Source organism: Rhamphochromis longiceps, linkage group LG11 (assembly GCF_057381845.1).
Source record: "Rhamphochromis longiceps isolate RC_006_pf linkage group LG11, R_longiceps_female_GT1.1, whole genome shotgun sequence".
Taxonomy (NCBI): domain Eukaryota; kingdom Metazoa; phylum Chordata; class Actinopteri; order Cichliformes; family Cichlidae; genus Rhamphochromis; species Rhamphochromis longiceps.
In genome coordinates this window covers 17,790,313-17,804,521 of record NC_140567.1, presented here as the reverse complement: position 1 = coordinate 17,804,521, position 14,209 = coordinate 17,790,313, and the positions used below count along the sequence as shown (strand labels likewise).

The 14,209-nt window shown below is 41.9% G+C and overlaps 1 protein-coding gene across 1 annotated transcript in view; it reads left to right on the top strand.

Annotated features, from left to right (window-relative positions):
* The window catches only part of LOC146658833 (furin-like protease kpc-1), a 222,907-nt gene that overhangs the window by 194,273 nt on the left and 14,425 nt on the right, over window positions 1-14,209 (top strand). Inside the window, exons 14-16 of the mRNA XM_085422572.1 lie at window positions 3,744-3,854; window positions 4,082-4,175; window positions 7,684-7,869. Of these exons, the coding sequence (XP_085278698.1) occupies window positions 3,744-3,854; window positions 4,082-4,175; window positions 7,684-7,869 (391 nt within the window). The remainder of the gene's footprint in view (window positions 1-3,743; window positions 3,855-4,081; window positions 4,176-7,683; window positions 7,870-14,209) is intronic.

Genomic DNA, 14,209 nt, shown 5'->3' with positions numbered 1-14,209 from the left:
TGCAAACAAGGGTTGAGACCGCCGTAGCTGGGTCCCCTGGTAGCTGCAGAAATCTGTTTTGGTTACAGGATAGAGGTTGTTAAAGCTGTGTTTTCAGCGCCATGTGCAAAAAGACGAAGGAAAGACCTTAACCCCCAAAGATCTCTATGTCTAAGTGCGAGTTGGGTTTGTGTGCACCTTCCTCTGCTTTTGGCAGATGGTGTGAATATCAACAGAGAAAGGACCTGGGAAACCCCACAGAACAAAAAGTGAAAAGGGTTCCTCGACAGTTACAAAGAGGCCCCATGGAGCGGTGTGTGTGTGTGTGTGTGTGTGTGTGTGTGTGTGTGTGTGTGTTGGGTTGGGGGGTGGGGGGTGGGGGGAGTGGCCTTCATGTTAATAGATAAAAAGAAGGAGGGAGTAAGAGATTGGAAGGGCATTTGCCATCGAGGAGTGAAAGTGGATAGAGAAAATGTGAGGACCGTGGGTTCCATATGTGAGGAGGCGGGGGGTCGGAGGGGGTTTAACATGCTTCGTGCTGCGTGGACAGAAGATCGGCTGTCATTCTGTAATCGGCTTGGCTCAGCCTCCTTCCGACCACGCAGGAGGTGGAGAAGGAACAAGTTGAAAATTGGATGACTGTGTTTTTCTGACTAATTACTTGATATGCTTTATACTATGTGGGTTTTATCCTAAAGACATTTGCAGGATTCCAAAAAAATGAAAGAAAATAAAAATCTCAATCACATGCAATCCTGATATCAAACTACTCACAAATTCGTTCCAGAAATCACAATGCTATTTAGAAGGTGCACGACTCTCTCCAGTCCTTGCTCTTGATGATGAGACGTCTGAAAAGGCTGGGGAGTCTACTTGAAAAGTGCCCCGGCTCAGTAGTGCTCTTTCACTGACATGGCAGGGGACATAAAATCTGTCATTTTCATCATGTTCTTTCGTGGGGGAACTTGTTTCCTGCAGCTTTCTCTATCAGATACACTGTATGCCGGTTTGGGTTTATGGCTGTGGAGCTGGGGCAAGCCCGATCGATCTGTGGGAGCCATACGATTTAATGGGTGCACAACTCTTGCTAAGGGGCGCTGGGTAGGAGGGATACATTTAATCACTAAGAGGGAGCATGGTGGCAAGGCCTGGTCACCAACAGTTTGTTTTATGAGAAGTCAAGGTATCAATTTTCCTCCACACTGTGAAATATCTTGGGTAATCTATTTTTAGTGCTAGTGTTTCCGTTGTGTTTTCCCATTTCCAACTATTCCCCTATCTGGCTAATTTATTTTGGTAACTTTCGGAATTTCAAGTATTGACAGCTGCTCCTTGAAGTGCTCTATGGCTGCTGCTTAGATAGTGTTTGTGGCTTGTAAGCTCCTGTCTCAGAGCATTACAAACTGCTATGTAGTGTTGACATTTAATGTTTAACATGACATTTAATAAGCTGTCCAAAGTTCTTCACGAAACAACTGTCAGCAATCAGCAGTTATTTCAATGCCCCTGTGTGCATGACTAGAAAGAGAACTGTAACTTTAATTTCACTGGTCACACTGAAACTTAACAAGTTCATTATTAAATCTGAAAATTAAAAAAAAACATTTTGCCCAAAATAAGGTTTAAAAAAGCTAAAAGTCAGACTTACTACTTGGCGAGTCTGACATAACATGAGCACAGAAGCGAGTTTGGGGTGTTAACTTGGCCTCCAAATTCCCCAGATCACAATCCAATTCAGTAGAATGTGCTGGATAAACATTTCCAATCTAATGACGCCTTGCCTCACAACTTACAGGACTTAAAGGATCTGGCGCAGATACCAAAACACACCTTCAGGGGTCTAGGAGTCCATGCCTCGAGAGGTCAGGGCAGTAAAAGGGAGACCAACGCCAACCAACACAATATTAGGCAGATGATCATAATATTATGCCTGATTGGTTTATCTGTCCATTACCAAATAGTTGAAGCTGCTGCGAACCTCAAATGTGCATCAGTGCAACAGCTATCTTGTTGCTACTTAAATACTATGCATTTTCAATTCAATTCAATTTTTCTTATACAGCACCAACAACACAACAACAGTTGCCTCAAAGCCCTTTATATTGTAAGGGAGACCCTACAATAATGCATACGAGAATAACACAACAATCACATGACTTCTTGTGAGCAAGCATTTTGGCAACAGTGGGAAGGAAAAACTCTTTTTGCACCATTTTCAGCAAAAAGGTGTAGATTTCACATGTAGATTTTGTTTTCAATCAAACAGTCTATCTAAAATATTCAAGAGTAAATTACATTGTACTTTAGTTTTTGGTGCACTGACAACACAAAAAAACATTAAGCAATAACAGCAATCCATCTTTAAATATGTATTAGGGCAAATTCAGGGCCACAGCTCCTAGTCATCAGTTCAGTTTTGGTGACTTCTAAACACACATTGATCAATAAATAAAGACATTGTCATCTTCATTTATATACAATGAGCACATTTAGAACTCATTAGGATAAAGGGGGTAAGACGAGGAATCACTTCTCTGCACTGAGCTGTTGTTGGCTGTGTTTTGCTCAAGCTCTTCACAGCTTTCACAAAACCTCTGAATAACCTTGAACTTCTGTAGTGCACCTCAACCCCAAACAGCCGTCTGCTTAATGCTGTTATGCCGGGCCCTACATGCTAAAAGTCACTGGTGGTGATAGTGGCTGATTAGATTGTGTCCATTGATTGCACTGCGTGCTGTTAGGACGAGCATGATGCGGGCTGCAGATCCTGCGTCTCCTCCTCCGAAACACTGACAGTCTGAGACAGAGGAGATGGAGCCCCATGCAGGGCAGCAGATTGAGTTATTGATCAGCTCTCTCCTTTCTCCTGTCTCCGTCTCTCGCTCTGCTGCTCCGAGAGACCCCGTCATCAGGATAATGAATTTCACTTATTGCAGATTAACGTCATAAGGTCTGTATGGTAATAATGGCAGGAATTAGCTCTTTGTCACCCCCTCTGAATTTCCAAGAAGGAGGGGCGATGAAGGTTGTTATTGCCCCGTTACTCAGTCTGAGGAGCGCGATTTGAACAAAAGGGAACGGTGAGCGGAGAATTGCATGAAAATGAAAGATTTGAGGGAGAATTAAAGAGAGACTTACGAAGACTGTGATTTCAGCATCACTGAGGCGGCTGCGAAGAGTTCTGATGCAAGAAATTTGTGTTTGATGAAGGAGGGTGAAGGAGAATTTAGAGAGGAAACCAAGACTGAATAGCAGGCTGCTCTGTGAAAAAGAGAGGCCAAAGAGGAAAGATGAGAGGGGAAGATTCAAAAGGGATGAGTAGTAAAGTGGAGAAGAGAGCATGATAAGCAGTGGTCATACAGTCACCAGGCAGCAACGCCGCTTAAGGGTCGGCCATTGTGTCTCCAGCCCCAAGATTGGGGTAGTAACGAATGAATAATGAGGCTTGATTACAGTCCGTGAGATGGCACATTGTTCAGAATCAATCCTCCAGGCAATTACAGGCGCACAAACAGCAGCCCTCAGCCTCAGCACGGACAGAGCGGGAAGCGATTGTGTCAGAGGACAACATCATCTTCGTCAATGACTTGTTGCCTCCTCGTGTCGGAGCCATTAGCACTTACTCTGCTCCTGCAGCCACATTCAGCCACCCACATAAAAAGCCTCCAATTTCACGTTTGTGAGGATAAAAACGCAACACCATGCTCCTGCTCATCATATTCACAAATACACATAATGGACTGCTTCTTCCTTCCTTGTTGCAGGTACGGCTTTGGACTATTGGATGCAGGGCTGATGGTGCAGCAGGCCGCACACTTCCACAGTGTTCCTTCACAGAAGAAGTGCACACAAGAAGTCACGCTTGATCCTGCCAGGTAAAATACAAAGATTTTTTTTCAAAAAAAACTTTATTGACTCTATCTGCTAAGGATTTTCAGATTAGCCCCCAAGAAACTGGTTTTGATATCAGCATCCATGATCTTTAACTCAACTTCATCTGTCCTGTCACTGCTTTATGCATACATATGAAAGTGAAATGAGCATGTGAGAAGAGGCTTTTGAGGCTTTCGACTTACAGAGGTAATGACTTTGTATTGGCTAGAATCTTTTATCCAGGGCAAGGAGTCAATGTGAACATCCAATCAGAAGCCTGTCGAGGAAGGGCTAATGAGATCAACACTCTTGAGCATGTCCAGGTGGGTAATTTTTTATTTTTTTGATTAAATACATGACATTTTACAACATTTTTTGGCATTAATTTGTTTTTGGTAAATGTGATTATTCACCTACTTGCAAAGAAATATTACTCTCCACTCACTGAGAAGTTTTCTCCAGATTAAGCATACACGGAAAACTGAAAACAGTGAATTAGTGAATTTCAGAGGAGCTAGCAGGTGGACTTCAGCAAAACAGAAGCAGGCTACTTGTCTCCTTTCCATTTTTTAAAGGCTTTATAAAGACTTTACCTTCTCCTTTGTCTTTGTGTGCATGATATGAGCCATAACATATCAATCTATAAAAAAATTACAGCAAGAAAGTGAACAGGTTTGTTTTCAAAAATGTTAAACTATAACAGAAAAATTCAAAGAAAGATTCCAAAAGTGAGTTTTTTTCAATAGCATAGGCATATACATTTACACTCCATGTTAGGTACGCCTTGCTAGTTTAGGGTTGGACTCTTTCTTTGCTCTCAGCACTACATTAATTCTTTATGGTACAGATTCAACAAGGTGCCGGAAATATTTCGCAGAGTTTTTGATCCATATTCACATGATAGCATCATACAGTTGCTGCAGATTTCTTGGCTGCACATCCTTGATGCAAATCTTCCGTTCCACTACGCACCAAAGGTGCTCTATGGAATTGAGATCTGGTGACTGTAGAAATCATTTGAGTACATTGAACTTGTTTTCACATTCAAGAAACCAGTCTGAAAAGATATGAGCTTTGTGGCATGCTGTGTTACCCTGCTAAAGGCATGGACATAGTCAGCAACAATACTCAGGTAGACTTTGGTGTTTAAACAGTATTAAAGGGCCCAGAGTTTGCCAGGAAGATATCCCTCACACCAATACACCACCGTCAAGTCAAGTCAAGTCAAGTCAAGTCAAGTCAAGTGGTTTTATTGTCATTTCAATCATGTACATATAACAGACAATCAACACAGGACTACATAAAGTGCAAGTGTGCAAAAATTGCAAAAAACAGTGCAACACCAGACAGAACAGAACAATGCAGACACAACAGTGCAATAGAAAAGTGCAACAGTGACAGTGGGTTGTGCAAAAGACTGAGCATTGTGCAAAAAGTAACTTGATGTATTAATGTGTGTGTGTGTGTGTCTGCGTGACATTGTACAGATAGGTGCTTGAGGTAGTGAAGTGTGTGAAGGTATGTGTGTGTGTGTGTGTCAGTCCAGTCACTGAGTGTCACCAGAAGCCTGAACTGCTGATGCAAGGCAGGATGGATCTATGCTTTTCTGGTGTTTATGAAAAATTCCAACCATATCATCCGAGTGTTGGAGCAGAAATTAGGTCATTAATCAGGTGAAAACTGTAGCCTCAGTTTGCTGTTCTTAGCTGACAGGACCAGTGTGGTCTTCTTCTGAAGAAACGTGCATTCAGAGATGCTCTTCTGCATACCTTGGTTGTAACAAGTGGTTATTCGAGTTACTGTTGCCTTCCTATCAGCCTAACATAGTCGGGCCATTCTCCTCTGACCTCTGGCATCAACAAGGCATTTTTTTTCCCAGGGAACTGCTGCTCACTGGATCGTTTTTTTTTTTTCACACCATTGCTTTTAAACCCTAGAGATGATTGTGTGGGAAAATCACTGCATCGTCTGAAATACCCAGAACAGTCTTTCTTGCACCAACAACCATGCTACATTTAAAGTCACTTTAGTAACATTTCTTCCCCATTCTGATGCTCCATTTCAGCAAGTTGTCTACATGCTTAAATGCTTTGAGCTGCTGCCATATAACTGGCTGATTAGATACTTTCGTTAACATGCTACACATACAGGTGTACTAATAAAGTGACTGATGAAGATGCTTTTTAAAATATTTAAGTGTGATGTAAATCTGCTCCTATAGTCTTTCAATGTTCCTGTTGCCCTTGACAGGACAGAAATCAAGCACAAGTGCATTCAAAAGTTAACTTCTGCCTACAGTCAAGGGAGCTTGAAGATGCCATATAAATTGTTTTGGGGTTTCAGTGTCATGTGCTTTATCTGAGAATAGAGGAGATAAAAAAAAACCCATCATACTGTGATGTGCAATGTGTTGGCAGTGTAATTTGCAGAAAATGGCAAAACTGAGTTTTCTTGAGCACAGGCACATACATGCAAATGTGTTTATGTTTGATTGTGTCAGCAGGCATACGTACTGTACGTGTCTGTGCGTGGCTCAGTTTGTGCGAGTATTCTGTGTTTGTGAATGTGTGTACTTGTGAAATGGCAAGGAGAGAGAAGGAGAGCGAGCGAGAGTGTGTCAGCATGCAAATTGAAAAGGCTTCATCTTTGCGGCTCTGCTCCCTGGCAGAAAGCGTGGGTCAGGCCATCGCTGCGAGGTGTGATTGATGGATGTGTTGCCGTGGTAACACGCCGTAAACAGGAGCGGGCTGTCAGTCTTTTTGCAGCTTGGCGGCTCTCTCTGCGATGTGCCATTGTCACACCAGATGTGCTGCTTGTGATGAACAGGGACAGGGAGGGTGTTTACTGGGTGCTACTGGTGGTGGCGGGGGATATGGGCTTATTTAAATCATTTAGCTAATATCCTGCACAATCGTGTTCCATTTATTATACTTTCTTCACCTGCTTCCCTTTGTCTTTGCCTGGCTATGGACATATTTTTGGCTTGTTCATCTATGTGCCACATTATCTCAGACAATACTTATTGGATTTAGATTTAGATTTAAGCAATACAGCACTCTCTGTTCTATTTTCATAATTAGTCAGCGGACCTTATCAGGGAGGGAAGTACATTGTTTGTTCCTTCATCACATGTCTTATCTAGGATGTCAAAGATTAAAACAGCAAATTGATTGAGAAGGCACATTCAAAGAAAGTGCTAGAAAAATGTGCCATTTTTGGAGGGAGTCAGATGAAAGCATGGATGCCAGTTGTCTCATATATATTAAGCTACAGTGTAGATATGGTTAAATCTGCATGACTAAAACTGGGGGAAAAAATGGAAACAACGGAAATTAGTTAATATTGACTTGGTGCAAGGTTAGCAGAATCTGTCAGCAAAAACTCGCCAATTGCTATGTTGTCTCTTTTTTGTTTAAACTGCACAAAAATATTTAAAACAGTATAAAACAGCAATCTGCAGTTTAATAGGACATTATAAATGGAGCTATCTTTTACCCCAGCACAGTAATTTCCTCTCATCAATATGATGTTGTAAATCTTCTGGTAGAAACTCTCAGTTAACACAAAAAATACAAGTTTTTTACCCGAGCAGATTAAACAAACTGATATAAAAGCTGAATATGATACATGTAAAACAGTCAGGCTAATTAAGAGAATCAGATCGACAGTTTCCCTTTATGTTAAAGGGAGCTAAGTGGCTGCTAGCAGCTTTTTCATGTTTTAGCTCACCCAACAGTTGTATCGAGCTTATTATAGGAAGAAGATGAGAAAGTGAATATCCTATAATGTGGAACTATTCCTTCATGGAGCTTGTCATCTGTCTCTCAACAGGTGAGAGTGAGTATCAACGCAGCGTGCCGTGGTGACCTCTCCATAAGCCTGGTGTCTCCTGGTGGCACAGTGTCGGTGCTGTTGGATACGAGGCCTTATGATGCCTCCACCGCTGGACTGAAGAACTGGACTCTCATGACTGTGCACTGCTGGGGTGAGCAGCCACGAGGCCGCTGGAGCCTCCAGGTGAGAAAGAAAAGCTGCTCCTATCAGTGTTTAACTGTTAGCCCTGGTTGCTATTTAGCAAATGATAGCAAGTAATGGTGCATTCCTGAATAACTGTGCTGCAGTGGTGTTTTTAAGTGCAAATAAAAGTATTATACTGCATTGCTCACGATACCTGAATGATTCTGCCTTGCTAAGAATCAAAACAAATCCTGTTTTTCCTTGCTGTAACGTGCTAACTCTGGCATTCCAACATCCAAGTTTGAGGTATGAAGACAAGCCATTAAACATCACTACATCTGTTTTGTTATTGTCCCCATGACCACTAATGACAATTGATGTTAGCATTTAGCGAAGCTAACATTGTTAGTGGTTCTTAATAACATGTTCATGTGTTTTATACAGCATGTTAAAACATTTGGCTAGCTTTGAACTATAAAAAGTAGTAATTACACTAAAAGCCTTTTGTCTGTCTCTTAATAACTGATATGACTTGGAAACTAGTAAAGAAGTGACAAGAAAAAGTAGCCAAAATCTTTGTGACATAGTTTATATATTAATTTTGCTCTCCTGGAGGCCTTGTTTCGCATACCTTCCCTCATGATATAGAAATAATTTGCTCCGCTTCACATTGTCCTCTTCCAGTAGCTGTGTTGTATAGAAGTTTAAAAATAGCCCAGCCCGGCACAGCTCAGCTCAGCTTGGTTCAGTTCATTTTGCAATAGCAATGTGAATCATCCTCTACTTTCATCTCCAAGATTCAGCCAAGCATGGCAATCTTCATTTTCCTCCCCACACTCTTTCTTTTTTTTTCTCTCATAGATGTGCTGATGTTTGATATGGAGGAAGGAGCTAAAATGGAAGGGAAATTAAGACTGGAAGGTTAAGTAACCTTGGCCGGGTTTGACAGGCACAATACTGCCGACATCTGATTAGAATCCATACTCTCAGACAGTAGCGCGCTGAGGTCATTTACTGTATATATGTGTGGGTGGTAGCAGTTGGGGGGGGGGGGACGACTCGCTATGTAGAAATGTGTGTGTGTCTGTATTTGTGTGTGTGCAAATAGGCGTCAGTCCTTGTAAACAGTTGGAGGTTTATAAAGAAAAAGCTGTGAAGATGAAAGACACCCCCCCTCCGTCCTCGTCACCTACCTCCTCCTGCAAATTCGCACACATGCAAACACACACACATACACACACACACACACACACTCTTTCTTTTCTCTGGCTCCATGTCTCTGTGTCTCTCCCACGTCCTCGTACAGATTTACTGTCCCCTCTGTGACCAATTACCAGGGCCCAGTGTGTCGCAGAGATGGGGAAGAAGCACCGTGAAGCCGAGCCACATAACGGTGCCGTTGCTCATTACCGGAGGGCCGAGACAAGTCGCCGCGATGCTCGCAACACGAATTAACGCTCGCATCTGACGTGCCGCATGCCTTAGCACGCCACTAATCAGCCCATACACACACCCACACACTGATTGGTTTCATGCTGGATGTCAGCTCTGCCGTAGATTGGAGAGCAACATGTACACACTCTCACAAATACGGGGTGCTTGAAAAGGAGACAGTGCGTTAGCATGGTGGGGTGGGGAGGGGGATACCAAGGACTTACATGGCTAAAGTTGAACAACAATGTCCAACTATATGAATCAAAATCTCTCTTTTCCGAAAGTGTATAGATATTGATTGCTAAATAACACAAATTGTCATTTTTAATGGTTTTTGACATTTGGCAGGCTGCTACAGAAAGCCTCTGACAAGCAGCTACGCCAATTAAATCTGACACTGATACATGGAGAGAACCAGAGGACATACAGGACTAAGAAAAAAGAGGAGTTTTAGAGAGAGGCAAGGGTAACCTATAACATGGAGCCCTGGGAAGGGACTTTACCTGGACTATGTTTTGGATCTGTGTTTAAAAACTCAAGGGCGGCAGAGAACGAGGGCTGAGGGACACGGGGTCTGTGGAGAAGTCCGTATTGATTCGTCATGATGACAATTGTCAAAGAGCGCTGTGGTTCTACTAGGAATAAAAGTGGGACTGAAGTGAAAAGGGAGCGAGTGTTCTGGCTCGAGGCTCAGCTGACCTTCTAGCGTTGTGAAGGAGACGGGAATGCGGGGCTGGAAATACATACTCTCTCTCGCTCTTGTCATAACTGCTCTCCCTTGTGCTCACTCTACCGCCATCTGTGGTGCCTCAGCTCACCTCCCTGCTTTTACTGTTGACCAGAGACAGTATTGCACAATATGGAAATCCCACCGCCATCCTTAATGACAGCGTGCAGTTTACAATATGCACGCTGTCATTAAGGATGGCCCATAAGAAGATAAAATGGTAATTTCACCCAAATGTAGACATTTTTTCCTCTCTGTGGTGAATGTCGTCACCAGTGGTTTTAGTGTTATTTAACCAGATTCATCTCCACCGCAATCAGTGTCCCCACTTTCCTTGATAATCAACAGACCTCGATGTGGACTATGCACATTTTCTTTTTAACAATCTGAACACTTTAAGTTAAAATTTTGTTGAGGTTAAAGACTTTTAAGCTTCAAACTTCCTAGCAGGAGCTGTAAAAGGAGTGAGATTTATGTGAGCTGCAAAATACAAGTTAAACAAGGATAAATGTTTTCTAAATAACTAGTTTATTTATAGTCAGGGAGCTTCATATCTCAGGCCAGTTATGACTCGTATTGAAACAGAATCTGGAAGCATCATGTCTTGCTGTTAAAAGAGCATGTGTCACATGTATATGAATCGGGGGCTCATTAAGTTCAATTGTAGATGATGTCATCAATTTTTAGTTTGTGCTTATTCTAATATTGCTACACTAAATCAACGTTTGAAATGAACTCAATTATGATTAGGTTTATATCATCAATAGTCCCAGCCCTAGACGGACGAATGATATCTTAAAACCTGAGAATATTAAAAAAACCTAACTACACTGTGACTGACCATGAAAGGTATGAGGGAAGTATCCCTCTTTGTAATTTCACTGTACGAAGTCTTTTACTGTGTGCGTGTGTGGTACAGTAACAACTCTTCTAATTGGTAACTATGACTGACAGCAGTTTTTTTCTATTCCTTCTGCTGCCTGATACAATGAGTTTTCAAAGAATATTATAGAAGGGTGTCATTACTGTGCTCCACTTTCACTGAGACCTTATACACACAAACACACAAGCAGAAAAAAACACGGCAAAAATATAAACACACATACGTTGCTCTCCCACCCCACCTGCCATGCCCACAGGGTAGGTTTGTGTGTGTGTGTGTGTGTGTGTGTGTGTGTGTGTGTGTGTGTGTGTGTGTGTGTGTGTGTGTGTGTGTGTGTGTGTGTGTGTGTGTGTGTGTGTTTATAGCAGTGTGGCAGCAGTCTTTGAGCAGCGACATCTCTGATTCCCAGAGGACTTTGAGACTCGAGCTGACTGTGACTAGAGCGGCTGTAGGAATATAATAGCACTATTTAGCCTGCAGCACTGTGGTCACACACACACACACACACGCTCAGACACACAAACAGCCACCCTTGCTGTCTGTGATAGACAGATCATATATTTACCATCTTCATCCCTTGTGCTCCTTCAGGAGTCTTTCCCCTCTTGTCTCCCCAACAGATTACACAAACCAAACACAGACACACACACACACATACACCGTGACTAAGTGATAATAGAAAAACCTGAAGATAAAGTATTAACTACGCAGTTTCTGCCACTGTCTTCCACCTTGAGTTGATGAATATGGTACAGTTTGTGTTGTTCATTCTCGCTGGGTAAATGATAAACCCTTCTGGGGTAAGATGGTGTTCGTTAAAAACACCAGACTGTTACGATAAGGTTGTTTTATTTGCTTCATCATCATATTTGGTATTAAATACAAGCGTGTGCTATTAGCTGCAGTGCTCTGATATTTACTTTTTAGACGTTGCATTTTGAAAAAGTATTACACTAACTGGATTTTATGTTTTTAGTCTAACTGTACAGGCCCGATGAATGTTGTGTCCTGTCTTCCTCCCCTCATCCTCAGGCTTGGCAGGTGGCCGCCTCTCTCTGAGCCTGGTTCTCCTGGAGGTTTCTTCCTGTTAAAAGGGAGTTTTTCTTTCCTACTGTCGCCAAGTACGTGCTCATAGGGGGTCATCTGATTGTTTCTCTGTATCATTGTAGGGTCTTTACCTTGCAATATAAAGCACCTTGAGGCGACTGTTGTTGTGATTTGGCGCTGTATAAATAAAATCGAACTGAATGTGGTTTGACTATAGTAACTAATTGGAAAGCTGGATTTAACTTGTCGAAGGAGAAAATGTGTATCTGGGGCTTTTATGAACTCTACACTGAAAAATAATTCAGAAATGAGAAAAACATACTCGCTGCAGTCTCATATTCTTAGAGGTGATGTTAGGTCCCATTTTTAAAAGGCAGATTTTTTTCGGACTTTAAAAAGTTATCCTACAATGTTATGTACTACCTGTACAGGGGAGAAGTACTGCTGACCTCTGGTAAAACCAGTGTAAGAACATCTTCTGTCGTTACTGTAACAGCAACGTACTTGCACACAGTATCAAGTTTGGCAGAAACACTGTCAAAGCCTGAAGTAGAAACACAATCACACGCAAACAAACATGCATTTTCATTCACACACACTCACTCACTTTGGCCCAAGGTGGATTTCTAGAGGTGCATATATTTACATATATTTGCATGTTTAATGAGTTTTGGGAGATCAAGCGATCCAAGCGGCCCTTTGTGGGTATTTCTTTCTTTCTTTCTTTCTTCCCTTCCCTTCGTTTTTTTTTTTTTTTTAATTTGTGTGTGTGTGTGATTGTGGTAGGAAGGGGAGTAGTGGAGGGGGGTCTCCATGTAAATATCACCCACTGTGTGTTGGCACCCGTCGCAGATGGTCGGGGGCGAGGGCACCCTGTGGGCACAGGATACCTATTTCTGTTTATCTGTTTTGTGTGAGACTGGGAGGCACAGAGAGTGTGACTCTAGTTTGTGTGTGTGTCTGTGTGAATTCATTGCACTCTAGGTGTTTGTATGTGTGTGCTTTTGCAGCATATTATTCTGTATATTCGTGTGTCTCTTCTGTTGAGAAGCTGGCCGTGTGCGAGGGTGCAGTACATGCGCGTGTTTGCAATTCACTGAATATTTGTTTACTCTATGTGTGTGTGCGCAGTTTTATGTCTGTGTTGATGGAAGCAGTGTTTGTGTGTTTGTGCAGACATTTGCATGTAAGCTTGCTGCAGTGTGTGTGTGTCTGTGCATGTGTGTCTCCCAGCATGCAGCGTGGCTATGATGGCCCTGTTTTGGATGATTGATGTGTTGGAGGGAGCAGTGAGGAGCCCAGGTTGGGCCAGAGCCTCAGTCTGACACACTGCTGCTTCCCTGCTGCTTTACATATGTAGACGCAGCAAGACTCCTCTTCCCCTCCCATCTGACACTGCTTCACTCTCTAACACTGCCAACAATCGCAGGTTTCTTTTTTTGGAGGTTTTATTTTGAAGCTTCTGTTTATTCCATGAGAGTAGACTGAGCCCTGTGTGCCGTTGTCTAGCAACTTCCTGTTGCACATTTTACACCTGTTAGTACAACTGCAGACTGAACTGTTGGGTGGGAAACCTTATTATTTAATATTCTGTTATCTGTGAAAAGAAAATAACATTTAACAGACAATGCAGCAGTTTTGTTTTTTAAATTACAGATTTAATTTTTCTGTTATATAAAATTATATGAAGTTAGACTTGATAAGTCTTTTAAAATGGGACCTCATTTCTCGCTTGATAGTTTTTATTCTTAGAGTCTACTACGGTAGCTTTGCATAAATCAAAGCTTAGAATAATCTTCATTGTTCTTGTACTGGGCACTGGCCCCTCAGTTTATACGTCTGTCAATTTAGCTTGTCAGTCTTCAAGCCAACTTTTTCTTGATTGGCTTCCCCTCCTAAAGTGAGTGAGTGAGTTAATATGTTAATGTACTTATTATGATCACATACTATTTTAACAGTAAATATACAGTGGTGGAAATAAACCATTTCTCGTTTTTATGCTAGTATCATTTTAATTGTGAGAGACAGAATATTAAACAGAAATCCAGAAAAAAAACACATTACATAAAAGTCATAAAGTGATTTGCATTACATTGAGTGCAATAAGTATTTGATCTCCTACAACCCATCTCCAATTCTGATTCCCACAGATTGACTGTGTGCCCATGTGATACACAGATTACATCAATCAGTTGCTTAATTTCAGATACTCCTGATTAGGGCTGTTCGATATAACGATGATATAAAAGCCATTTATCGTTTCATCGCTATCGTTTGTTTCGTGGTGTCGCAAAATAAACTGTTTATGG